Below are 27,139 nucleotides of genomic sequence, written 5' to 3'. Positions count from 1 at the left end.
ACATGTCCACAAACCAACATCCTCTTCGAAATATGTCTGCAAATTCTTTGACACGCCACTTGAGTATGATCTAGACTTAGCGACTCAATTCTAATGAATAGGAAGAGGGGAAATGATGGGTTACAACGTCAGAGCCTTGTGATCAGGTCATTGAAAGCACTGCAGCTTTCTGATTGTTCTTGCTTCAACTGCTCGCTCTGGGGGAAGTTGGCTGCCACGAGAAACTGAGGCCTCCAGCCAACAGACAGCAAGAAATTGAGGCCTCCAACCCAAAGCCAAGTGGGTGCGCCATCTTGGAAGGGCAACCTCTAGCCCCAGCCAAGCCTTCAGATGAAGGCAGCCCCAGGTGACATCCTCATTGCAACCTCATGAGGACCCTGAGCCAGAACCATCCAGCTAAGCCACTCCCAGATTCCCGACTCTCAGGAATTGTGTGAGATAACATATGTTTAGGGGCCGGCCCCGTGACCAAGTGGTTAAGTTTGCATGCAGCACTTTGGCGGCCCAGGGTTTCGCTGGTTCGGATCCTGGGCGCAGACATGGCACTGCTCATCAGGCCACACTGAGGCAGCGTCCCACACAGCACAACCAGAGGGGCCTACAACTGGAATATACAACTACGTACTGGGGGGCTCTGGGGAAAAGAAGAAAGAAAGAAAAAAAAAGGTTGGCAACAGGTGTTAGCTCAGGTGCCAATCTTTAAATATATATATATATATATATATGTTTATTGTTTTATGCAGCTAAGTTTGGGGAGTGGGAGTAATTTTTTTACACAGCAAATAGATAATACAATTATCTAGTAAAAATCATCCTAAAAAATGTTGGCTCGACAGGTCCAAACTGCACCAGAGAACCTTATTTCTACCCCGTACCTCCTTTTCAAAGAACCGTATCATCCTCAGCACCGCTCTGGAAACCCCGACACCCAACTGGCCGAGGACTGAGCCACAGGGAGCACAGAGGCTGGCGCATGGCATGTGTGCAATTTCCTAGCCCTCTATTGGTGCCAAACAGGAGACGGAATTCATGCCAGCATGAGGGGCCATTTATTGCTCAGGGGCTGGGCCCCCACGTTTTGGGGGAGTTCCCCCCCCACTTCCTCCCCCCATCGTCCCTGTGGAACCCTCAAGTGGCAGATTGCTGAGTTGATCGTGGAGGGAGCACATCTTCAAGTGTAGATAGTCCAGAGCGGCTCCCTTCTCCCTACAATGACACAGCGCAGGGTGTTGGTGCCTGCGGGGCCCATGCCAGGGGTCTGGAGGGGAAGGACGGGGTGCCTGAGGCCCTTTCCCCGAGACCTCACCCTCCTCCCATGCCCTCAGCCTCCTTCCTCACTCCGGCTTCATCTTGTCCGTCAGCAGCAAGTTCTTGGCCCGCAAGGCTTCGTCTTGGGCCAGTCGAAGGGTGGAGCTCAGGGCCTCTGCCCTGACGTGTTTGGCCAAGGCCTGGCGCTCCAGCTCCTGGGGAGAGGAGTGTAGGCGCGGCTGGGCTTGCCGGACTGGGCTGGGGGTGGAGGGGGAGCTGGATCGCGGAGGGCAAGGGGCAGGGGCCCAAGGGGCCTGCGTTCCTCCCCCAGGATATCCCGTCCTGACTCAAGCCTCAGACTGACCCCAGCATCACAAAGGGCACTGGCCTTCCAAAGTCCACTGTGTGCTCAACCTGTGTCTGTCCCACCCTCCATCCCCTAATGCACTGGCCTCCTCTGTCCCAGCACTAAATCAGCATCTGTCATCTTGTCCCCTAATGCCCATGAACCATGATGCATTTGATGAGCGTCTGGGCCCCAGTATCCCGTCACGTGACCTTCTACATCCTAATATTCACAAGACCCCCCAACTCCTTATTATTAACCAGCATCTCTGTCACAATAACAGCACTCTGCTTCCCCATATCCAACAAGGCGCCAGGTCCCATGCGCCATCATGCATTAGTCCTGTAGCTCTGCCACATCCATGTCCCATAATGCCTCACTTGTCTGTGCTGCCCCCTACAACTTATGTCCCATCACACATCCGGCCAATTTCCCATAATACACCAGATCTCTGTTTTTCAGAATGCACATAGGTCTCAAGTTCCATTAGCTATTGGGCTTGAGCCTATGGTGCAATGCCCCACGGAGAGCTGTGGTACCACTTCCCATAATGCATTAGCTTACTACGACCTATATTCGCTGGGTCCCCTGTCTGACCTCAATGACCCCACAGAATGCCTTGTCTCTCTTAAGGTCTATAGAAAATCAGGCATGTATTCCATGAAGCTGTAGACGATGTCTGTCTCCTCTGTCCCACAATGCATCAGGTCCAATGTCCCATCATGCTTTGGGCCCAAGGCCATCCCCCAACGTTCCATAATGACTGACCTAGGACTTACTAACCACCAAATTGCTTGCCTCTCCCCCCACCCCACGCATTAGAGCTGAGCGTTCCCCTACAGCTCAGCCCTTCCCAGAAGCCTCATGCCCGGGGCTCCCCTCCCCCCCGCCCTGACAGAAAAGTGGAGCACGGTGGCCCATGGTCCCTGGTACCAGAATCTTCTTGTGTAGCCTCTGGCAGCTGGGACAGGCGGGAGCCAGGCCCCTTTGCTTCACCTCGTCCACCAGCGGGGTCAGCGCTCGTTCCAGCAGCTGCTGCAGGGACTCTGTGGACAACTGCTGCCCCTGGCTGGGGAGGAGGGGTGGTTACCAAGTGAAAGATGCCTAGGACCAACTCCACTCCCAGAAGCCCCATGCCCCCCTGCCCATCCTCCAACCAGGTCCCGTTTCCATTATGCCCCCAGGCAACCCTCCCACCATGCACTGGGGCCAACCTCCAGTGCATCCGCTATCCTTTGGTTTCCACAGCGTGGGAAATTCCCAGAGTGCTTAGGGATTCCCATTCCCATTCCCAGACAGCCCTCAGTTCATCAAAAACTCACGGTTCCCACAATGCATTAAACTTGACCCCAAATTATACTGGAAGTCTCCCCGTCCCTAATATGGTCCAAACATGGTATCTCTTTCTCTCCAATACACCGAGGTCTCATCTTCCCCACAATGCACTGAGAAACCCTGCCTCCCACCGAGGACCACATCCCAGCCTTCCCACAATGCACTGGAAATCCAGGATGCTCGAAATGTATCAAGTCTTTCTTGTGTTCCACAAGACGCTGACTTCACCTTCTGGGAAGGGAAGCAATTCGGCTCCACAATGCAGGAGGACTGGTCGGTCCTATCATGCATAAGGACGCCCCGTCTCCACCCAGCTCACCAGTGCCCCATCTCCTTCAATCTGTCCTCCTTCGTCTGTCCTCAACGTGACCCAAAATGTACCCGGAGCTAGGTCCCGCCCCTTTACCTGGCACAACGGGCACAGGAGCCTTGTGGGCCCCGATCCAAGTTCATGGAGAGGTCAGACCCTCTTCGAGAGCTCTGAAACTGCCGTCCCAGCTCCTCCAGAATCGGTTTCACTGGGCCCAGCCCCTCCAGGTCGCTCCTCAGTGAAGCCACAGACACTGCCGATCGCTCCACCCTGAGGCGTGAGAGTAACCAGGGCTGCGAGGTCGCCTCTCCATCACTAAAATCTTCGCAAGGCTCCACCGACTATGAGCCCTGCCCTTCCATCTCCATCTAGTCGGCCACAAGGCCTTGCTCCGCCCCTCTCTGCTCTGATTGGCCCCTCCTTTTGTGTTTTAAGGTTTGGAATGCCCCTCCCTGTTCTCTAATTGGGTTTCCCTGTTCCTACTTGGCTCCGCCCTTTATCCTATTAAGGTATGTAACACACCTCTTCTCTAATTGGCTCCGCCCCTCAGTCCTTATTAGGAATGACACGCCCCTCCCTACTCTCTAATTGGAGCTTCCTCCTGTCAGTATACGGTGTCGGCCCCAGCTGATTGGCCCACCCCTTTCCTCAAAGCCCCGCCCCTCATCCCCCAGGCCGCGCACTCGCCTTGGCCCTTACATGGTGCACAGCTCGTCCGTTCGACCCCGCAGCTCCTGCAGGCCCCGCGCCGTCTGCGCCTGCTCACGCTGCGCCCGCTCCCACTGGCCCAGGAAGCCGTCCAGCCTGCCACCCAGGCCCCCGAGCAGCCGCAGGGCCTCCTGCACCGCCCCCTCCTCCTGATGCCACCGGGCGGTCAGCGAGGACACCTCCCTCCTGGAGGGGCAGAGGTAAGGGACGGTCATGGCCAGGTTTGGACATGTCCCCATTGGCCCTGCCCCGCCAAGACTCCGCCCATGACCCCGCCCCTCCCCCTTCGCCTTCCCCCAGTCCCCAAATTCTCCTGTACTGTCCATTTTTTGGAATCCTCTGAGTCCTCCAGAACCCCGCCTCTAACCCCTTATCAGGTATCCTGGCCCTTCCCTCGTCCTGCCCCCCAGCCCCACATCAGCTTCTCCCGACACTGCTTCCTCAAGGCACCACTCACCCCAGCCCTGTCCCCTGAACTTGGAGCCTCCAAGGACCTCTCCCTTCCCAAACCCCGCCCACCTCTGTTTCACCAGATGCGGACCTCCCTCCCACCAGCCCTATACTCAAATTTCAGTTCTTTGGGGTCCTGCCCTTCCGGGTCACCTGCCCTAGAATGCTCCCTCCTAGGCTCTTCGAGGCTCCACTCCCTAAGGCCCTATCATCTAAGATCTTCGAGGCTCCACCCTTGGGCCCACCCACCTCAGCACCTCGAGGCTCCACCCCCTGGGCCCATTTAGCCCCTCCAAGGCTTCACCCCCGGATCCCGCTCACCTCAGCTCCTCAAGGCCGGCAGAGACCTTCTGCAACTCCTGCTCGCTCCCGATGGGGCTCTCCCCTGCCCGGGGCCCCATTCCCCAGCCACCTGGGGCCAGGCTGCGCGGTCGCGGGGGTTCCTTGGGGCTCCCGGGTGAGCCAGAGCTGCCCGGGGGCTGGGCGGCGGGGCCCAGGCCGTGCCGGGAGAGGCCGGCCTCCAGCTTCTGCTCCAGCTCCTGCAGCTCGGCCTCTTGCCTCCGCGGCGTCTCATCCTGCAGTTGATGCTGGAGGTAGCGCAGCTTCTCCTGAGCGCGGCAGGCGGGCAGGGTTTACGGTGTCCAGCCCCTTGCCTCCCACAACCACCTCCACCCCCGAGTCCGCCCAGTGAATCCCTGAGATTGGAAAGTAAACGGATGTGGGGATGGCATATCAGGAAGTCCCGCTTGAAGTCTAGATGGACTCCCGCTTGCTGTTACTAGGGAAGGATGTCTCATTTGAAGCCTAGCTGGAGTCCGGCTCACTTTAACCTGGAGTGCCTGCCTCTGTGTCTCCATCCAGCCCTCCACCCCCACCTCCAACCCTCCAACGTGTCAAATTCCAGTCCCTCCTGTTTAGGAAGAACAAGGGAAGCTTTTCCAGCATTTTGTTGGGAAAGCAGTGGGCATGTGGGCAGGAGGGGCATGGCCACTCCAAGTCCGACAGGGACCCGAATGTGACTGTGTACAGAGAAGAATGACCGTGAACACGAAGGGGCAGTGTAGTGGTGGTGGTGGCAGGGCAGGAAGTCCCACTTGAAGTCTACCTTCAGGTGATTCTCTTCCCCCAGTCCAGGCTCTCCCCCCCCCCCCCCCCCGGCCCCCTTACCTCCAGCAGGGCAGAGTTCTGTTTGAGGACGTTGGTTTTTATTTCAGCGTCTTCCACCGACCGGGTCACCTTCCGGCAGTTCTCCTGGGTCAGGACACCAGGGCGGGGGCCCTGCCTTCCCATTCCAGTTCCGCCCCGCAACGCTCACCCTCGCTCTTTCCATTACAGGCTCCAGCCCCGCACCCAAGACACACCCACTTCTCCCCCAACGTCTGCCCTGTGCTCAAGGGTCTGCCCCTCACCAGCCTCGTTCACTTGGCTAAAGGGATGGCTTCCTCCTTAGACCTCTCCTGGGCTCCTCTTCTGCTTCCTCCCACTCTTTCGTGTCCCACTCCATGCGTCCCCACTTCCCCACCCCCCCCACGCCCTATTCCTACTGTCCCTCCCTTCTCCCCGCCCAACTCCTGCCCCCCAGCGGCTCACCTTGAGCTGACTGCAGTACCCCTCCAGTTCTTCGGCCTCTTGCCGCCTTCTCTCTAGATTCTCGCTCAGCACAGAACACTCGCTCTGGAGCACGGAAGCGAGGAGGGGTTAGGCAGGGCCACAAGGGGACACCCGATGGGGAGCAGAAGCAGGGCCTGGGGAGGGTCTCTTTCCCTTCTGAGCCTCAACCTCCCCAACTGGGCTATGGGTGCACTGAGTAGGAGGAAGGCGCTAAGAGGGGAAGACGGCCTGGAGGAAGAGGAGGTGTTGGGGGCAGCAGGGGGATTGGGGGGGGTCCTCACACCTGCAGCGTCTGCACGTGCTGGTTGACCCGGGTGGTCTTTTCCTTCAAGCTGGTGATGGAGTCTTTGGCACGGACTAACCCACTGTTGACCCCATTCTGGGGAAGAAGGAGAGACAAGTGGGTCCGTGGGCGTGTGGGAGCAAACCCCAACCCTGAGGAAAAGTCTAGAACTGGGCGGAGGCTGGGTTTTCACCCTGATTCTGCCCTGGAATGGCTGTGTGACTTTGGGCCAGGGCTGCACCTCTCTGATTCTTGGTATTCCTGCTCCATAAAACCAGGGGTGGACTTGTTTTCTGCTGGGTGAATGGGAGGAAAAATAAGAGCCAGGAGGGAGTGGGTGGGAGGGGGTGTTTAGACATGTCCGGGAAGCAAGATGCTCTCAACTAAACACTGAAATAAAAATGCCTTTGGGGTCGACAGACATAAATAAGATAAATTGTTAAAACACTCTGTGTTTCTCTCCAGGCACTGGAGAATTCTAAAGATAACCCACTTTCCGGATATAAGCACTCACTATGCACCGGGCCAAGAAGTTACATATATTTTCCCTTTTATTCCTCAAAACCACACCTCTTGATGTTATTTGGCCCACTTTGTAAGTGAAGCAAATAAGGCTCAGAGAAGGGATGTCCCTTGTTCTCCCAGGTACACAGCACATGGGATGGCCTCATCAGAATTTATCCTCAGTGTCTTTATTTTAAACCAGGACACGTGCAACCTCTGATCATCACTACCTTATTTCACCATACAATGCTTTGTGACTCCTGCCAAACAAACTGTGGCTCAGAAAGGATGCGTGTGGCAGGGTCCACTCTCCACTCTTCCACATTTGTAGAAAAGTTAGCTTGGCACATGGCTGCCCGGCCAAAGACTACATTTCCCAGGCTCCTTTGCAGCTAGGTGTGGCCATGTGACTAAGTTCTGGCCAATGGAATGTGAGTGGAAATAATGTCACCAATTTCTAAGTCATGCCTTTAAGAAAGGAAGGGAGGGAGAACTTCCCTCTTTCTCTCTCCCTGCTGGCTGGAATGCAAAACTGATGGCTAAAGCCAGAGCAGCCATCTTGGGCCATGAGATGGAAGACACAACAAGATGGAAGAAGCCTGAATCCTTAACTCTGTGGAGCTCACTTCCAGCCACTTATGAAGACTTTTACACGTGAGAGAGGACATTTTCCATTTCTTTTAAGATGTGTTATTTTGTATTTTTTTCTTACAGCAGCTAAACTTGGGCCTTAATAGCTGAGCCACCAGAACACGGGAGCCTGTAACTTGCTGCATTTGAAGGGCAGACTTGCTTGACTTGTTAACACTTTTATGTGAGAAGTCAACTATCCTGCTTCAACCAGTTATTTGGCTTTCTTTCACAGTTGCTGAATACGCAAATAGAAAAGACAGAACAAGTTTCCTCTATTGTAAGGTGGGGACACCCTTGCATTTCTTGCATGATTCCTCTGGAGAACAAGTGTGATAAGAAATACTGGCTTAAGGTGACATCAACAAAATGGTGGAGTCGGGAACCTCAGAATTCTACCCTTCCCTAAAAAGAATGAAAAAAACTGGCAAAAACTCTAAGAGTCAAGTCATCGAGAAGCTAAAACAAGTATAAATATATATGCATCTAACAGAGCTTCAAAACATGTGAAGGAAAAACTGACAGAATTAAAGGGAGAAATTGGCAGTTCAACACTAATCATTGGAGACGTTACTACCTCGCTTTAAATCAGAGAGAAGATCAGCAAGGAGACTGAAGACTTGAATAACTCTATAAACCGACCAGACCTAACAAACACCTATAGAATACTCCACCTGGAAACAGCAGAATACACGTTCTTCTCAAGGGCCCATGAAACGTACTCTATGTGGTCTGGAATAGATCATGTATTACCTTACAAAACAAGTCTCTATAAATTTAAAAGGATTGAGATCACACAAAGTATGTTTTCTGACCTCAATGACCTCGGTAGTATGAAATTAGCAATCAATAGCAGAAAGAAATTTGGGAAACTCATAAATATGTGGAAATTAAACAACACACTCATAAACAGCCAATAGGTAGAAGAAGAAATCACGAGAGAAATAAGAAAATACTTTGGGATGAAGGAAAATGAAAACACAACATACCAAAAGTTTTGGGATGCAGCTAAAGCAATATTTTGAGGGAAATTTAGAGCCATAAACACCTACATCAAAAAATAGAAAAACTCAGAATCAATAACCAAACCTTCCACCTTAAGAAACTAGAAAAAGAAGAGCAAACTAAACCCAGTGCTGGCAGGAGGAAGGAAATAACAAAGATTGGAATGAGAAAAAAGTGAAATAGAGAATAGAAAAAAAGAGGTAAAATCAACAAAGCCAGAAGTTTTTTTTTGGTGTTTTTTTTTTTTTAAAAAAAGATTGGCACCAGTGCTAAAACTGTTGCTGATCTTTTTTCCCCCTGCTTTTTCTCCCCAAATTCCCCCAGTACATAGTTGTATATTTTAGTTGTGGGTCCTTCTAGTTGTGGCATGTGGGATGCCGCCTCAGCGTGGCCTGATGAGCAGTGCCATGTCTGCGCCCAGGATCCGAACCTGCAAAACCCTGGGCCACTAAAGTGGAGCGTGCGAACTTAACCACTTGTCCACGGGGCTGACCCCAGAAGTTGGTTTTTTGAAAGATCAACAAAATTCACAAATCTTTAGCTAGACTGATCAGAAAATAGAGAGAAGACGCAAATTACTAAAACCAGGAAGGAAAGAGAGGACATTACTACCTATCCTACAGAAAGAGAAAGGATTATAGGGGAATGCTATAAACAATTGTATGACATCCAATTTGATAACCTAATGTGGAAATTAAAGAAACCTTAACTGAATTGGAGCTGGGAAGGCCTGTAGGGGGAGCTCTCAGGCCCTATCACACATGGTCAATTACACCAAACAGGATGAGACAGAAGCTGCATCTCTGATAGGAAGTAAAACTACTTTACTACTAAAGGAAGATTTCTCTCCCCAACCAGCAACAGCCCAGCCAATGAGAAACACTGCAGCTCAGCCAATGAGAAATGCCACAGCTCAGCCAATGAAAAATGTCACAGCTCAGCCAATGAGAAATGCTGCAGCTCAGCCAATGAGAAATGCCGCAGCTCAGCCAATGAGATACCCCACAGCCCAGCCAATGAGAAAACCCACAGCTCAGCTAATGAGAAACACTGCAGCTCAGCCAATGAGAAACGCCGTGGCTCAGCCAATGAGAAGCAAGTGCTGCCCTGAACTGTTACTTTTCCCCAACAGACTTTTGTTTAGAACACCCCCTCCCTACTCCCCCTTTTTCTTTATAAAGGCAGCTGGCCCCCTTTGTTCTCTGGCTTTGCCTATGGTTTGCCATAGCATGCACGTCCTGAATTGCAATTATTTTGGCTATTCCTGAATAAACTCATTTTGAGATAAAATAAGACGCAAATTTACTTTTTAAGCTGGCACTAGATGAAATGGAAAAATTCCTAGAAAACTGAAAACTACAGAAACTGACTCAAGAACTAGGACATCTGAGTAGATCCATAACAAATAAACAGATTGAGTTAGTAATCAAAAAAACTTCCAACAAAGAAAAGCCTGGTACCAGACAGCTTCACCAGTGAATTCTACCAATCATTTAAAAAAGAATTGCAACCAAACCATCTCAAACTCTTCCAGAAAAGTATAAGAGGAGGGAACAGTTCCTAACTCATTCTATGAGGCCAGTGTTATCCTCATACCAAAACCAAAGGCGTCACAAGAAAATAAAACTACAGACCAATATCCCTTCTGAACACAGCCACAAAATCCTCAGCAAAATACTAGCAAACCAAATCCAGCCACATGAAAAGGTTATACACCATAACTGAGTAGAGTTTGTCCCAGGAATGCAAGGTTGGTTCAACATACGAAAATTAATCAATATAACATACCACATTAATAGAATAAAGGGAAAAAGCACACAATCATGTCAATAGACAGAAAAAAGCATTTGATAAAATCCAACACCTTTTCATGATAGAAACACTCAACAAACTAGAAATAGACGGGAACTTCTTCATTCTGATGAAAGGCATCTAAAAAAAAACCCCGTGCCCCACAAAACCACGGTGGTTTAAAATATGTCCACAAATTCTTTGATGCTCCTTAAAAATGTGGAGTCTTATTCCCCTCACTTCAGTGTGGCCTCACCTTAGTGACTCATACCTAGTCAGCAGAATAAGGCAGAAGTGGCAGTGTGTGATTAAGAGACTAGTTCCTGAAAGGAACTGTGGCTTCCTGCTTGCTCTCTCTTGCTCTAGCAGCCACTTATGGAGAGGCCCATGTGGTGACAAACAGGCCTCCAACCAAGAGCCACGTGAGTGCACCATCTTGGAAGTGCAACCCCAGTCAAGCCTTCAGATGACTGTAGGCCCTGCCAAATTCTTGACCACAACCCCATGAGAGACCCTAAGCCAGAACCACCCAGCTAAGCCACTCCAGGTTTGTTGTTTTAAAGTTGGGGATAATTTGTTTCACAGCAATAGCTAACCAATACACAAAGGGATATTTTTAAACTGAAGACCCAGAAGGTCTTGGGTTTCCTGTGGGTAGCTGTTCTAGGAAATGAGGAAAGCAGGTCCTGGGGTCACTCAGTTCTCCCATTTACTAGCTGGATGACCTTAGGGAGGGGACCTCAGCTCTCTGTGCCTCTGTTTCTCTACCTGTAAAATGGAGATGGGACTAATAGCTCCCTTCATAGGGTTGCTGTTGGCAGGCACATGGGCTGGCCCACGAAGGCCCTTGGTCAATATTTCTTTGGAAAAGAGGAAGGGCAGTGAGGGTTTCTGGAGGTGACATTCAGCTTCACTGAGAGCAGATCTGCGGAGTGGTGAGCACAGAGCCTGTCACCCTCTGCTGAAAAGTGAATGGCATGAGAGGGCGAGCCAGAGGCTTGGGGCCAAATCCCTCTTCCACCACCAACACGCCGTGCAACTGGGCGATCCAGTTCCCCATGCTGAGCCTGCCTCAGTTTCCTTTCTCCTAAAATGGGAATCAGGACACCTTGCTCATTGAGCAAGGGTCAACAAGATGATATGATCAATAAGCCAAGCACAGTGATTAATGACAGTGTCGTTAGAAATAATGACAGGACAGGATCTACCAGGAAGGGTCTCAGCACCAAGACCCCACAGGAGCCTCAGGGAGATCTGAAGACAGCAGGGCACGTCGCAGATGGGTCAGATACCATGCCCCGTCCATCTTGGCATTCATTCACTGACCTTCCCCAAAAGCAGTACCACCTCCCCATTGGCATCCTTCGGTCTCATAAACATGTCATAGCTTAAGACAGAAGCCAAAGCTGTCTGCTTCACCATTGTCCCACAGTCTCTCATCCAAATTGGGAACTGTCACTCTCTCAATCAGGGTCTCCATTGCCCCTGGTTCTCCTCCCTCCTTCGCGAGTTCTCTGTTCCCCTCTCTCTCTGGTGTCTGCTGCTTTCCTCTCTGGGTCTCTGTCCCTCTCTTTGTGGGTCTCTGGCCCCCTCTCTCTGGGTCTCTGTCCCTGTCTCTCTGGGTCTCTGTCCCTGTCTCTCTGGGTCTCTGTCCCTCCCTCTCTGGGTCTCTGTTCCCCTGTCTCTGGGTCTCTGTCCCTCTCTCTCTGGGTCTCTGTCCCTCTCTCTCTGGGTCTCTGTCCCCCTCTCCCTGGGTCTCTGGCTCCCTCTCTCTGGGTCTGCCCCTCCACCCTGGGTTTCCACCCGCTCCTCTCTGCCATCAGCCTTCTCTCCGGATGCAGCTCCAGTGCTGAGTGCTGGTGTGTGCCCTTGCTGTCCGCCTCTACGGCTCCTACACATGCCCTGAGGTGCGGGCTGTCATTACTGTCTCCATTCCCTGCAGAGGCCGATACTCCCCTGCAGCTCCACGCACACTCGCGGCTGCACCCAGCCTTGATCCTGGCTGCCCGGGGCTCTTTCCTGGCGTCACGATCCACTGGGGGGATGTGAGTCAGGAATAGCCCTGGTGGGAGCAGACCTCTGCATGTGCTGCCTGAGCGATGCTCAGAGAGGGAGGAGACTGTGCTGCTGGGGGAGGAGATGTCTCGGGCATCCATCCCACTGGGACTCTCTCTGCCCTGCTCCCTTCTCTCCATCTGGTCCTCTTACCCTGGACCCTCGCCCAGCCTCCTCTCCGGCTCCCTGCCTCCAGTCTGTCCCCTCCAGACGTCTCTCACCCAGCCACAGAGGAGACTTCCAGGGAAAGAAAGGACTTTTGCTTTGACATCACACCCCCTAGGCTTCTAATCCTGGCCCTGCTTCTTACAAGCTCTCCGACCTTGCAGAGGTCGCTCCACCTCTCTATAGCTCAGTTATTTTTGTTTTCAGTCTCTAGACTGGTAATTATTTCATTTCCCCTACAGAACTTCTAAGAGAAGAAAATGAGATCCCCACCATAGGGATGTGGCACAGCGCAGGTGTTCAATAAATGGGAATGGAGCCCAAACCCCCGACTTGCTCCTCTCCCCTGCCCATGAACACTCAATGGCTCCCCATTGCCCTCAGGAGAATGCCCCCTCCCCACAGCCTCATCCCTCTCACACACCACACTCCAGCCACAAGGACCTCCCTGCAGTTACGCCCCTTCCCTGGGCTCTTTTCAACCCCTGTCCTTTTGTACATGCTGTTCCAGCTAGCTGGAACACCCTTCCCTGTTTTCTGCCTGAAGAACCCTTTTCTTATCTTCAAGATCCAGCTTGCGTGTTGCCTCTTCTGGAAGGCCTTCCTTGAGCGACCAGCTGGGCCACGTCCTTCCTCTTCAGGCCTCCCGCAGTGACATCTGCTGCCTCCATCCATGCAGGCTGCCCCCCACCCGCCTGACCCTTAAACCTGGCTCCGCGACTTAGAAGTTGCACGACCTTGGGTAGACTATTAACCTTTGGGGTCTCAATAGCTTCATCTGTGAAATGTGGATAAATAATAATAACAATAGTGACCACCCACACTTGTTCTGGGCTTACAGCTGGCGACTGTGCTAAGACCGTTACATGAGTGAACTGCACGTCGTTGTCATGACACCCTCAGGAAGTAGGTACGGGTATATCCTGAACTCTGTCCTGGGTCCTGCTGTGTTGCCTGTTCCGAGACCAGTGCCTGGGGCATCATAGGCATTTAAGAAATATTTGTTGAAAGCGCAAACACATACATTTCCCATTTTACAGATGAGGAAACTGAGGATCCCGGAACACCTCCCAGTTTTGCCCCAGATTCTTAGGTGATCCCCTCAGAGAACTCCTATGCATCCATCAAAGCCTACTTTCAACACTGCCCACCAGGAAGCTTTTCCTGACACCCGTAGCCTGGCTTGACAGGCCCTTTTCTGGGCTCCCCAGTGTTACTTCCATCATGGAATTTATCCCCCCAGTCTGTGTCTGTCACCCCCACCAAGCTGGGAGTTTCCCTGGGGCAGGGACCTGGCCTGACTCCTATCGGTGATCTCAACCTCACTCAGGACATTTGAAAGTGACTGAATGAACTAAAGACCAACGCCTAGGCAGCAGGCATCCTTCGCCCAGGATGGAACAGATTCGTGGCCAGCTGTTAGGGGTGGAGAAGGCCATTCCTCTGGGCCTCCAAGGGTGACCAGTACCTTCACATTCCAAATTGAGAAGACCCCCCCCCCTACGCTCAGCATTTGCCTACCACCAGGGGGAGGACCCTGGTCTTCCCCAGCCGGGGGTCCCTCACCAGTATTTCCGTGATGTCTGGGTCATCCGGAGCCCAGGGTGGGGTGGGGGAGGCTGGAGGCCCAGGCAGGGCGAGCAGGCCACTGTCATCCGTGGTTGAGTCTGTCCCTGAGGAGTCGGTGGGCTCCATGGTGGCCAGGTTGAGCAGTGACACGTTGGTGCAGGCCGAGGACCGTTTTAGGTTCAGGCACCAGTGCATTGGCTCATGGGACATCCGAGGCTCCACCCTGGGGAGGAGGGACAGGCAGAGGGTCAAGATGCAGCCCCAGCGGGGTACGGCCCTCCTGCCTCCCTGTCTCCACACCCCCTACTCTCTCTTATGTCCATCCCCGCTGCCTGCTTTCTTCTTCCTCCTCCATCCCCGCTGCCTGCTTTCTTCTTCCTCCTCCATTCCCCTGCCTTCTGACTTTTTCCTTCCCCACTGAAATTTCCCTCCCTCCCTCCCTCCCCACTCCCTTCTTCCTCTCTACCTCCCACGCTCTTTGTTTCCCCTCTGCCTTGCCCTCTGGCCTGCCCCTGCCCCTCTCCCCCTCCCCTTCCTCCAGCACCCACGGTGGGACTTCTGCTCTGCTGGAGGCAGTGCTGGGCTCTAGGACCGTCCCTGACAGGGTGTGACAAACCCACCCATGGAACGACACGGCCTTCTTTTTCTTCGAGATCCCCTTGGCCGGGCTGGTCACTCCTCCAGGAGCCTCGGGGACCAGCTGGGAGTGGCTCTCGACCCCCGCGGGGGGGTCCCCGGCCTCGTGGATCTCTTTGGATTGCCAGATGGTCTTCACCACCACACTCGCCATGGCATGTGGGGCACCCCGCTCCCAGGGGCTCCTTCCTCGGAGACTGTCCACCTCCTTTGACCACTGACCCTCAAAGTTCCTGTCCCCACAAGCCTGCCTCATAAAGGACCCAACCACTGGGGCCCATTAAGGAGGGGGGCACAGGGACAGAGACGTGCTGGCTCAACCTGTTCTCCTGGAGCGTCTCAGTGAACTCTTCTCATCCAGGATTCTAGTTCTACCCCGATATGTCCCCCCCCCCCCTTCAGAACCACCATGGATTCACGCATTCTAGTCCAGAACTTACCATGGGTGGGCCCCCTGGTTCTTGGGGGGGGGGGTGGGGCGTCCAACTTCCCTCTCCATGAGACCGACTGTGGAGTCACCTGCCCTCCTCATTCACAGCTGCTCCTCCGTGCAATACTCTGGATCTGTCACTTTCCCAGGATCTGGGGGACATTGGTGAATGAAGATCGAGTCCCAACCTATGGAGGATAGTAGTATATTCCGTGGGGGGCTGGTGGGGGTGGGGGGTGGGCAGGCAATAGAGAGAAACAAACGAACAATACCAGCTGTCGGCCAGAGACAAAAAGCGAATCAGAACCACTTGACGGTGTGTGCGCGTTTGTCAAAGCTGTCGATCTGCAGGTGGGAGTTGAGCTTTTTATTGTGTGTGAATTTTGCCTGTTAAAAAAGAATCTAAACAAACGTTAAGCTATAGTGGTTGAGATGCATGTTGAAGTATTTGGGGTTGTATTGGTTTCCTGGGGGCGCTGTAACAAAGGACCACAGGTGGCGTAGCTCCAGGCACAGCTATTTATTGTCTCACACTTCTAGAGGCCAGAAGTCCAAGATCAAGGTGTCAGCAGGGTTGGTTCCTTCTGAGGCTGGGAGGGGGAGTCTTGTCCAGGCCTCTCCCCCAGCTTCTGGTGTCCTTAAGCATCCTTGGCTTGGAGATGGCCACCTTCTCCCTGTGTCTTCATATCGTCTTCCCTCCGGACGTGTCTATACATCCAAATTTCCCCTTTTTAAGGACCTTGGTCATATTGCATTAGGACCCACCCTCAAATGACCTCATCTTAGCCCCATCATCTGCAAAGACCCTAATTCCAAATAAGGTCAAATTCACAGGTACTGGGGGTTAGGACTTGAATATCTTTTGAGGAAAACAATTCAACCCACAACACGGATGAAGTGTATGGATGTCTGCAACTCACTTTGTTTTTCTATATTTTTTTGGTTTTGTTTTTTTTAAATTGGATGAATTTGACATATAACATTGTGTAAATTTAAGGTGTACCAGGTGTTCCTTTGATACATTTATATATTGTAATATGATTGCCACTGTAGCAATATTTATCACATTACATAATTATAGTGCAATATTGTGGTCTATAGTCATTACACTGTGCATTAAACCACTACGGTTTATTTACCACTTGGTACATGTTTGTACCCTTAAGCAATATCAGTCTCATCCCCCGTCCCTCAGCTGCAGGTAACTGAAACCGAGACGAAGGAGTTAAAAAATCTTCCCTGGGCTAAAAGAAGAGAAAAAAACCCTTTGAGATGAGCTTTGCTAACTGCAGCTGTGCATACTCAGCATCCTCAACTGTTGTTCAAAACTAACTAAGTCTTTCTGTCCCTCCTCAGTGTGTGTGACCTGTCTTTCCCAGGAAGTCAAGGTACAGATGTCAAAATTCAGCCTTCAGGGGCCACCCCGTGGCCGAGTGGTTAAGTTCGTGTGCTCTGCTTTAGCGTCCCGGGGTTCGCCGGTTCGGATCCTGGGCACAGACCTATGCACTGCTCAGCGAGCCGTGCTGAGGCGGCGTCCCACAAAGGAGAACTAGAAGGACTTACAACTAGGACGTACAGCTATGTGCTGGGGCTTTGGGGAGAAAAAAAAGAGGGGGGAGAAAAAGAAAAAAAAAAAAAAAGAGGAAGCTTGGGGCCGGCCCGGTGGCGCAGCAGTTAAATGCCCACGTTCTGCTTCGGCGGCCCGGGGTTCACTGGTTCAGATCTTGGGTGTGGACATGGCACCGCTTGGCAAGCCATGCCGTGGTAGGTGTCCCACATAGAAAGTAGAGGAAGATGGGCACGGATGTTAGCTCAGGGCCAGTCTTCCTCAGCAAAAAGAGGAGGATTGGCAGCAGACGTTAGCTCAGGGCTAATCTTCCTCAAAAAAATAAAAATGAAATTAAAGAGGAAGCTTGGCAACAGATGTTAGCTCAGGGCCTATCTTCCTCACCAAAAAGCAAATCTTAAAAAAAAAGATTCAGTCTTCAAGGCCAAATGCATGCTGGTAGGAAGGCACCAACCAGCAAGGTTACATGCTCCCACTTCCCTACCTAAAACCTCAGATAAAAATCCCTATCTTTTTCCCTTCCAGGAGGTGGACCCGAGTTTTAACTCCCATCTCCTTGTCTGGCTGCCTTTCGTTAATAAACCTCTTTCCTTGCCACAAGCCTGGCATTCCAGTTATTGGCTCTCCTGCGTGGCGAGTAAATGAACCTGTGTTTGTGTTCGGTGACATAACCACCACTTAAAAACATCCCCGTTTTTTATTAGATTCCGTGTATAAGTGCGATCATACGGTACTTGTCTTCCTCTGTCTGACTCATGTCACTTAACATAATGTGCTCAAGGTCCATCCATGCTGCAAATGGCAGGATCGCCTCCTTTTTCATGGCTGAATACTATTCCATTGTGTATATGCACCACATCTTTTTCATCCCTTCACCTGTTGATGGGCATTTAGGTTCTTTCCACATCTTGGCTATTGTGAATAACACTGTCTGCAACTTACCTTGAATGCATCAAAAACACAAGGTAGATTGATGGATGGAGGGAGGGAAGGCCTGATGGACAGATATTCGACAAAGCAAGTGGTGTGAAATGTTAATGGGAGGAGAGAGGATAGAGGTGAGGGGCTGCGTTCACTGGACAGTGGTTTCGACTTTCCGACTATTTAGAAATTTGCATAGTGAATGTTGGTGAAGAAACTGGGTGATGGGGACGAAATGGCACAATGAAGGGGGCTTGCTTTAAGATAATCCTGTGGGGATGGGGGAGCGAAGTGGAGCATGTTACAGATGACCATCAAGGTCTTATGTTGATAGCTATCGGAGCTTGGTCGATGGGGATGCATTATACCCTTCTGCCGTGGGGAATATTTGAAAATTCCTATAATATGTTTTAAAAAATACTGGCTAACGTGTTCGAGTATGACAGGAAAGGGTGATTTTAAATCCCCAAATCCAGAACTTCTCTCCAAAGAGGGGACATTACACTGAGACCCGAAGGATGAGGGGGAGCCAGCCATGGGGAAAGCGGGGGCGGGCAGGGGACAGGAACGAGTCTGGAGGGTCTGAATTGCTAAGAGGAGGACAACGTGGCTGGAGCATTGAAGCTGAAGGACACGTTGAGTGTGAAGGACACGGCTGATTGACGTTGCAAAAGGCAACCTGGCTGCGTGTCGAGAATGGACCATGGGGGCCGGGATGGAAGCAGGGAGGGGGCAGGGAATGTCACTGTGAGGTTCCAGGCAAGAGAGGACGGTGATGGTGGCCTTCATGGCGGAGGCAGCGGCGATGGGGGCAGGTGGCCTTGGTTTGGGGTGGGGGTCATGGAGGAGTTCTGGCAAGTGTGCCCGGGTGACTCACAGATGGGCCATTTGCCAAAATGAGAAGACTGGGGATGAGTCTAGTTTTTCTGGAGAAAATCAAGAGACGATTTGCTCAGGTCAAAGTCTTAGAAGCTATTGGTGGTTCACCCCATGAGCTCCTCAAGCAGCTTCTGGGGTTCCCTCTGAATGCTCCATCTTTTTGTGTGTGTGTGAGGAAGATTGGCCCTGAACTAACATCTGTGCCCATCTTCCTCTATTTTATGTGGGACGCTGCACAACATGGCTTGACGAACGGTGCTAGGTCCACGCCTGGGATCCGAACCTGCAAACCCTGGGCTGCCGAAGTGGAATGTGTGAACTTAACCGCTATGCCACTGGGCCGGCCTCTTTAATGCTCCATCTTAAAACCAACAAAGACTTGCCCAAACCTCATCTAGACCCCCAAACGTGGACTCGTTCACGGCCTGGTCTTAAAACTTAGCAGTAGGTCAGCCCCTGAGCCCCAAAATGTTCTCGCTCAAATGCATTGCTACAATTCTATGCTGTGCAATCTCACAGCCTCTATCAATGGCCTGTGCCTGTGGAGCAATTGCAATGTGGCGACTCTCAACTGAGATGTGCTATCCGTATAAAACATCGGATTTCAAAGACTTAGGAAAATAAGAATGCCACATACTCTGAAATGATATATTTGGGTATATTGAGTTGGATAAAATATATTATTAAAATTCATTTCACCTTTTCCTTTTTCTTTTTAACGTGCCTGGAGTAAATTGCAAATTACATATGTGGCTCCCACTGTGTTTCTTTTGCCAGTGCCGCTCTAATCCAACAGGGGCCAGCCCACCAGCTCCTGCCGGAGCGGGGCGCGGGGGTGGGGGTGGGGCGCCATGTCTACGCCCACCCAGGATGGCACAGTCTCAGGGATTTCCAGGATAAATCCGCCTTCCCAACCTGACTCGTTGTTAGACCTCAGAATGCCTTTGCTGCAGGCCCAGTCTTAAAAATTAAGTTTCGGCTAATTCACGGGTTCTAGACGGGGCTGGGAGAGGAATGAGGTCTCCCACCTATTCATGACACGGTCTAGAATCAGGACATCCTTTTCCCCACCACGAAACCCCAGAGGTCACTCCATCTGGCCCCAGGTGGGCTCTGGGCAAAGGGTTGAAGGTGCTGGGTGAGAGAGAGGTGGAGAGTTGGCGTGGGGACGAGGGTGGCCTTCCCCCTTTCTCAGAGACAGACTTTGCCTGTTCTTGGGACTCTGGGTGTCTCTCTTCATATCCCTCAAAAAGCAGACTAGTTTGAACCCCAGACTAATACATAATTTTAACAGCGTTATCCTCAGGGAGAAAGTGCTTCCTCCCATGGCATGAATGAACTCCTCCATCCTTGGCATGCTTGAAGCCTCTTCCATAAAAGGCACTTTTTCCAACTCCTCGGTCCTAATCATTTCTCTTGTTGTTGTTTTTTTATGGGGCCGTACTACTTCTTTAGAGGCAGACAGCATCCCCCCCCCCAACCCATATTAGGAATGGACTCTCCTGGTCACTAAAACTGCTGAGCGATGTCTGTCCTCCTAGAATCCAGAATGGACTTTCCCAAGCTTCATTCTTGGAAACGCAAATGGACGGATCCATTGAACCTGGAAGGTGGGCTCTTGCCCTCATCCTCATCCCCATCCCCCTAGAATTCAGAGCGGACGTTCCCAGGATCCAGAACTCTCCCCCAAATCTCATTCCAAAAATACTAGGATTCTGAGATTAGAAAAAGGTGGGTGGGGTTTAGTTCCTCGAGGCGACAGAAATGGACTCTCCCACTTCCCTTTGCCCCAAATTTCTCAACAGTCCAGGGCGTTGTTTTCCGCAGCCCTTGCCTTCCCAAAAGCCAGTCAGCTTTGCAATGAGGGTCTTTGGGGCGCCAAGGGATGGTTGTTGGGTCAGATAAAACGGATTCACCTATTCCTTCATTTTAGCCAGCATTTTTCATTACCAGGTCCCATTCTTGCCCAGGAGGAGCTCCAAATCTGGTGGAGAGACTCACAATTTTGATCTGATGTCTGTATAATGGCATTATGGGTGCAAAAAAACCGGGATTGTATATTGGGAAGCAGTTAAAGGCCAAAATATAGTTCAAATCCGGGCTCTGCCACTTCTGAGCTGTGGGACTTTGGCCAAGTCACTCAACCTCTCTGGACCTCAGTTTTAACCTCTGTTTAATGGGACTAGATTTGAATGAGTGTTTCCTCCGTTCTGGATTCTCGGTCTCCTGATAAGTTAGGTCTTGACATCTCGGCCGCTAGACAAGGGAGGGGGAGGGGGGAAAAGGAGTCTTCCTGGAAGAAGATTTCAGGAGTCGGGGGTGGAGGCGAGGAGGGAGAAAGAGGAACAGAGAAACGCTGGCGCAGTAAATAGCTCATGCTCTGTTGCCCCTCCCAACCCCTTCTCTGCAGCAGGGAATTGCAGGCGTCGCTCCACCTATCCCAGCCCAGCTGAGTGACAACCCCCCTTCTCTTTCCTTCTCCACCCATCATCGCCCTTCTCCCGCCCCCACAACCGCCCAATCGGGGGCGGGAGTGGGACAGGCCTGGCGAATCCGCGACGCCCGCGGGGGCGATCGACACGCCCATTGGTCCCAGCCAACTCAAGTCCCGCCTCCTCAAGCCCGCTCCCCCCGCCTTCCTTCACGTCAATCCCGCCCTTCTAGGAGAGCCGCCGGATCCAATCGGTGTCGGGCCCGGCCGCGCGGAGGGGGCGGTCCCACAGTACGTAACCGAACTCCGCCTGTCTCTCGGGCAACGCCCCCTCCCTCCCTCCCGAACGGAAATAGCGGGGTGCTGGACCAATCGTAGTGGCGTGCCTTTGTCCAGCGGCCAATGAGAGAGCGAGTGGGCGCGAACCCGGGCCTGAGCGGCAACATCCCGAGCCAATGGGCGCTGAGAGTTTAGGACGGCGGTGGGGAGGGGAGGGGCCGGGGGCGGAGCCGTGGCCTACCTGCCCGCCCGCCCGCCCGCCAGCGCGCCCTCCCCCCCAGCAGCCGGCCCGGCTCCTCGGCGCTGCCTGGGGTCCTTTCCTCCCGGTCCCCGTCTGCCAGCCCCCGCCGCGCTGTGCCCTGCCCGGCCCGGCCTGGAGCCGACCCCACCGCCATCATGCCGGCCGTGTCCAAGGGCGATGGGATGCGGGGGCTCGCGGTGTTCATCTCCGACATCCGGAACTGTGAGAGCGCGGCCGGGGGACGCTGGGGGTGGCGGGGGACGCGGAACTGGGGGTCTCGGGGGCTCCGGAGGGGCCCGGGGCGGGGAAGGCCATTGCGGTGGTAGGGGGAGCGGATAGAGAGGCCCCGGGGCAACTTTCGGGGGGGGTGGGATGGAGGGGCTTGAAGTGTCATGGAGTGCCTCTGGAGGTGACGACACGGAGTGGCGGGGGGCGTCCGGGAGGGTCTTGAAGGAGAGGAGGCTGGTGAGGTCCCGGGGGCGGGGGCGTAGAGGTGTCCCCTGGGAATGATAGAGAGGCTGGGGGGCAGTGTGAGCGATGGGGTTGGAGGAACCCCTGATGCCGACAGAAAGGGCAGGAGGTGCCTGGGTGGGGGGGGGGGTCCCCTTGGGGCGATAGAGTGGGAGGAGGCCAGAGGGGCCCCGGAGGACTCATGGGGCCGGGCTCGAGGGCACGGGGGAGGGGGTGTCATAGAGGGGAAGGGGCTAGATGGGTCCCTGAGGCTCCTGGCTTGTGCATAGAGAAGGCCTGGGAGTGATAGAAAGTCCCAGGGTTTGGGGAGGAGAGATGGGAAGGTGGGGGACCATAGCGGGACCGTGGATGGGAATAGAGGGGCTCCGGGATGCAGAATTGCTTAGGAGACGTGGGGGGCGGTGGAGGGGGCCTAGCGAGGTCAGTGAGGGGAAAAGAGGGTCTCAAGGAGCACAGAGGGGAGGCGCTGCGGGTAGAGAGCCTGAGACGGCTGGGGACCTGGCAAGGAGAGGACATTATAAAGCGAGGCTTTGAGGGATGTGCCAGAAGGAGAAGAGCCCAGGGCTCGGAGAACGGGCCAGGGGGCCTTAGGAATTTGTGTGGAGGGGATCTGCAAAGCTGGGGGGGTGCGGGAAGCCTGGTCCCAGAGAAAGGTCAGGGGTCAGGGAGCAGCACAATCCTGAATCTGGAGCCTTCTCCCATCTGACCACATCAGTGTGGGGACCAGCAGGAAGGATGGTCGTGATGATGGGAGGCCTGGCGCCAAGGCAGCTCCCAGCTCCTGGGAGCGGGTGTCGGTGCTTGAAGCTGCCAAGAGCTTCAGAAGCCGGATCCGCACTGGCCTTGAGGTCTGTTCGACCTGGGTTTGGGTTTGAGCGCTGGCACTCCCTAGTCGCGTGACCTTCAGTGAGGGCCTTCACCTCTGGGTTTTCCTCCCCTGTTGGGAGGGACTGCAGACGGCTCCTTCCTGGTGAGGTGGTTGTGATAAGGTAGGTGAGCGAGGCCTGTCGCACGTTCCAGGCGCTCGCTGGATCTTGGCTCTGGTTCTGGCTGTTCATTCGACTGGATCTGAGGAGCGGCCTCTGTTAAGTGCTCAGTGATGATTTTAGAGTTTAGTAGGTATGGAAGGATCTAGCACGTCATAGGGCTCTGGGAACAGGAGACGTGGAAAGTGTTGGGTAGCACGTGGAGGAGAGATGTTAGGGTTGTTCTGAAAAGAGGTGGAGCTCAGAGGGGCCATGGATCCTGTAGGGGGCCAGCTGTTAGGAGCTGATACCAGTCTGGGTATGACCGTCAGCGAGTCACTTAACCTTTGTGACGCTCGCTTTTCTGGTCTGCAGACTCCACTGATAACAGATAACACTGATCTCTGAAGGTTGGTTCATTCATTCATTCAAGAAAAACTTTGTGATCACCAGAGTGTGCCAGACACTATTCCAGGGACTGGCTTAGGATGGTGGGCAAGAATTCCAGCCCTCAGAGCACCCATGCTGTGAGGGAGCTGGAAAGTAAACACAGAGGACCAAAGGCAATAAATGATACAATGTAGATAATAAATGATACAGTGTCAGCCCTTGACGGGCTGTGAAGAAAAATAAGGAAGGAAAGCAGAGGAGAGGCACCAGGATTGAGAAAGTGCTCAGTGAAGGCCTCACCAAGGAGGTGACATTTGAGTAGAGACTTTTGAGTGAAGGGAGGGAGTGAGCTCTGCAGATTTTGGAGGAAAAAGGGGTCCGTGCAGGGGAATGGTGCGTTCAAAGGTCCTGAGGTTGCAGCATGCTGGGTGTGTGTTCACCTAAGAGCCAGGAGGCCATGTGGCTGGAGCTGAGGGAGGGAGGGAGGGAAGAAAGGAGGAAGGGTAGGTAGGTGATGAGGGCAGGGAGGGGACAGGGCTTTGTGGGCCTCAGGGAGCATTTTGGCCTTTCTGAGTGAAATGAGAGCGGTGGGAAGCTTTTGAGCACAGGAGGGACATGAGCCGATTGATGTTTTAAAATAATTCCTCTGGCTGCCGTGAAGAGAACAGACTCCGAAGGTAGGAGCAGAAGTGAGGGAAGCACTAGGGAGCTGTTGCAGTGTTGGGGTGAGAGACGACGTCGCCTTGCCCGGGACGAGAAGGGAGTGGCGAGCAGTGGTGGGGTTTGGGATCTGTCTGGAAGGATTTGCAAAGGGATCGGATGATGGGGCTGTGCGGGAAAGAGAGCACAATGGGTCACGGTCACTGCAGGACCCCAGAGGGAAGCCAGGGGCTAGAGGGGAGACTCCCATGTTGGGGCAGTGGCGGTCACTTAGCCAAATGAATTGAGGCTGGATAATCAGGGTTTCTTGTCCTTCCTTTTCTCATACACGTCGAATGGCTGGGATGTTTCAAGCCTTATCACAGGCGCTGAGGACACAGTGATAAATAGGACAGACTTGACTTCACCCCCAGGAAGCGCCCAGCCCCCTGAGGGAGAGAGGAACAGCATAAAAATTGCTGGGGCCGGCCCAGTGGTGCAGTGGTTAAGTTCGCGCGTTCCACTTCGGCGGCCTGGGGTTCGCAGGTTCAGATCCCAGGTGTGGGCATGCCACCACTTGGCAAAAAGCCATGCTGTGGTGGGCGTCCCACATATAAAGTAGAGGAAGATGGGCACGGATGTTAGCTCAGGGCCAGTCTTCCTCAGCAAAAAAGGAGGATTGGCCATGGTTAGCTCGGGGCTGATCTTCCTCAAAAAAAAAAAAAAATTGCGTCTCTCCTTCTCGCAAACACTTGTGTAGAGATGTTCACAGCAGCGTTATCGTGATAGCCCAAAAGTGGAAGCAGACCTGCCAGATGTCCTTCAGCGGCTGCGTAGATACACAGTGTGGACCCCCACACCATGGAATACTATTCAGCCATTAGAAAGAACGAAGTGCAGATAGATGCTACGACATGGGCGAAACTTTGAAACATCGCTCTGGGTGAAAGAAGCCAGACACGAAAGGCCACGTCTTGTAGCATTCCATTTTTATGAAATGTCCAGAATAGGCAAATCCATAGAGACACAAAGTAGATTAGTGGTTGCCTAGGGCTGGGGGCGTGGAATGCGGAGTGACTGCTGATGAGTATGGGGTTTCTTTTGGAATGATGAAAATGTCCTGGAATTAGTGGCGATGGTTGCACAACATTGTGGATGTATTTAAACACCGGTGAGTGGCACACTTTAAAATGGTGAACCTTATGGTGTGTGAGTTGTATCTCAATTTTTTTTGAAGTGGAAAAAAGCTGTGGGTGTCCAGGGAGGGAGAGGGCCACAATGTTGAAAGAATGGGAGTCTGTCTGGTTGTGGTGCTCAGACAATGTGGAGATGTTAGGCAGGCCAAGGGAGGTGGAGAAGAGCGGTGAAGGCAGAGGGACAGCACGTGCAAAGGTCCTGAGGCCCAGTCGAGAATCTGATCTAAGGCCTGTGTGGTTGGTGCAGAGAGGGGTGGGGTCTGCCATTGGGGAGGTGGGCAAGGCCGGGTTGGTGTTTGTGCTGAGCACTGGAGAGGGGGCAGGCAGGAGTGAGGGCAAAGGAGGGCGAGGGGTGTGATGTAGGCAATGCCCAGAGATGAGCAAGTGGAGGAGTGGGAGGAGAGTGGAGCCATCCTGCTGCAGGATCCAAAGGGCACAGTGGAGTTCAGGGGGAAGGATCTAGAAGGGGGTGAAAGGCAGGCTTTGAGGAGGAGGGCAAGGAAGGGCAAACTCTGCAGATAAGGGGTGGAGGCAGGGCCCAGCCTGCGGGCGGGCGTGGTCGGATCCTGTCCTGAGGGGCTGCAGCCTCCCAGGACTTATCTGCCTGCGAGCTCCCTCGGGCAGGGGCTGGGCTGCGGCCCCTCTGCCCCAGCCGCCTGGGCCTGAGGACGGGGTGACTGTGACTCGGTGTGCTGGGCTGCCACTGTGCTCTGCTCCTCCCTGAGGGCACAGTCCGCTCCAGGTCGTGACTCCTTCCATTTGTGACATCTCCCCCAGCCCCTGGAGCGCAGGCTGGGGCTGATTGCTCCCCGGGTCCCCAGTTCTCCCCACCGCAGAACCTGGCCACCGGAGTCCTCGGAAGATGTTTGCCCATTGAATCTGTGAATGAATGAATGAATTAATGAATGAACCAATCAATCTTGACCGAGCACTGACTGAGGGCCAGACACTGTCCTAGGTGATGGGATGGCAGCAGTAAACAAGTCCCCTCTCTGCAGTGCTCACGTTCTAGGGGGAGACGGGCCAGTGCACAGGTAAATACATAGCATTCAGGTGCTTAGACAGGTGGCAGTGGATGGGAGGAAGTAGGCAGGGCATGGGTGTGGGGACAAGGTTGGGAGTGGTGCTCTCGTATAGGCTGCTTCGAGAGTCTCTCGCTGAAAAGGTGAGGTTGGAGCAAAGAATGGAATCTGGTGGGTGAGTTAAGCCTGCTGAAATCTGGAGGGGAGGACATTCTTGGCAGAAGGAACAGCCTGTGCAAAGGCCCTGAGGCAGGCCCGTGCTTGAAGTATAGGAGGAATTTGAGGAGCAGGAGGAGGAGGCTGCTTGTGCAGGGAGAGGATGGGAGTTGCCCTCAGAGGGAACTAGTGGATTCTGGAGGGCCGCTGAGGACCTGACTTCTGCTCTGGGCCAGACGGGAGCCACGGAGGGACTTGGAGCAGAGAAGGGACAGGATCTGACTCCAGTTTTCACAGGATCCCTCTGGCCGCTGTGGAGAGAGCAGAAAGGATGAGTTCCACGCCAGGAGTTCTCTAACATGAGTGTGCCATTGGGACCCCCCCTCCCCGCCCCAGGGCCGGCACTTTAAGGAACTGGCTTTAGGTTGTGAGTGGCGGCCAGACCCTGGGGATAGACAGATCCAGACCTGAGCCCAGCCCCACCTTCTCCTACCCGCTCCCCTGAGCCGGGACTGCTCTGGGCCCTGGGGCTGTCCTGGGAATGGAGCAGCCGCACATTCCTGCCCTTGGGAGCTGGCTTTCTGGACCAGAGGCCAAGGAGGCTTGACACATTCACACATGCGCCTTAATGTCGGGCAGCGGCTGCGGGAGGGTCTCTGTGCCATTTCAGGCTGGGGAGTGACAGGCTGTGGCTTGGTTCAAGGAGAATATTTTCTCTCTCAGGGATGGAGATGACGACACAGCCACGTGTAACCGAGCACTGTAACGCGAACCAATATATAAGTTTAAATTTTCCAGGGCCTGGCGCCGTGGCCAAGTGGTTAAGTTCGCATGCTCTGCTTCCATGGCCGGGGGTTCATGGGTTCGGATCCTGGGCACAGATCTACACACGGCTCATCAGGCCAT

General features: G+C 53.3%; 2 protein-coding genes across 3 annotated transcripts in view; one reads left to right on the top strand and one right to left on the bottom strand.

The window, feature by feature from the left end:
- Positions 1 to 1,049: 1,049 nt before the first annotated feature.
- On the bottom strand, positions 1,050 to 14,800 carry TSKS (testis specific serine kinase substrate). The gene is made up of 11 exons (XM_046683295.1): positions 14,631 to 14,800; positions 14,008 to 14,233; positions 6,292 to 6,387; positions 5,988 to 6,071; positions 5,565 to 5,648; positions 4,719 to 5,005; positions 3,939 to 4,133; positions 3,336 to 3,509; positions 2,528 to 2,663; positions 1,339 to 1,463; positions 1,050 to 1,206 (listed from the first exon to the last, which is right to left on the bottom strand). Exons 1-11 carry the CDS (start codon positions 14,798 to 14,800, stop codon positions 1,050 to 1,052), a joined length of 1,734 nt encoding a protein of 577 aa, XP_046539251.1.
- Positions 14,801 to 21,413: 6,613 nt separating this feature from the next.
- The window catches only part of AP2A1 (adaptor related protein complex 2 subunit alpha 1), a 32,718-nt gene continuing 26,992 nt past the window's right edge, over positions 21,414 to 27,139 (top strand). For both annotated transcript variants that reach the window (XM_046682242.1, XM_046682241.1), the window contains exon 1: positions 21,414 to 21,616. In XM_046682242.1, coding sequence (XP_046538198.1) covers positions 21,550 to 21,616 — 67 coding nt within the window. In that variant the 5' untranslated portion in view covers positions 21,414 to 21,549. The remainder of the gene's footprint in view (positions 21,617 to 27,139) is intronic.

Source organism: Equus quagga, chromosome 13 (genome assembly GCF_021613505.1).
Source record: "Equus quagga isolate Etosha38 chromosome 13, UCLA_HA_Equagga_1.0, whole genome shotgun sequence".
Classification (NCBI taxonomy): Eukaryota; Metazoa; Chordata; class Mammalia; order Perissodactyla; family Equidae; genus Equus; species Equus quagga.
The sequence above is the reverse complement of the archived record's forward strand: the minus strand, read 5'-3'. Positions and strand labels throughout refer to the sequence as shown.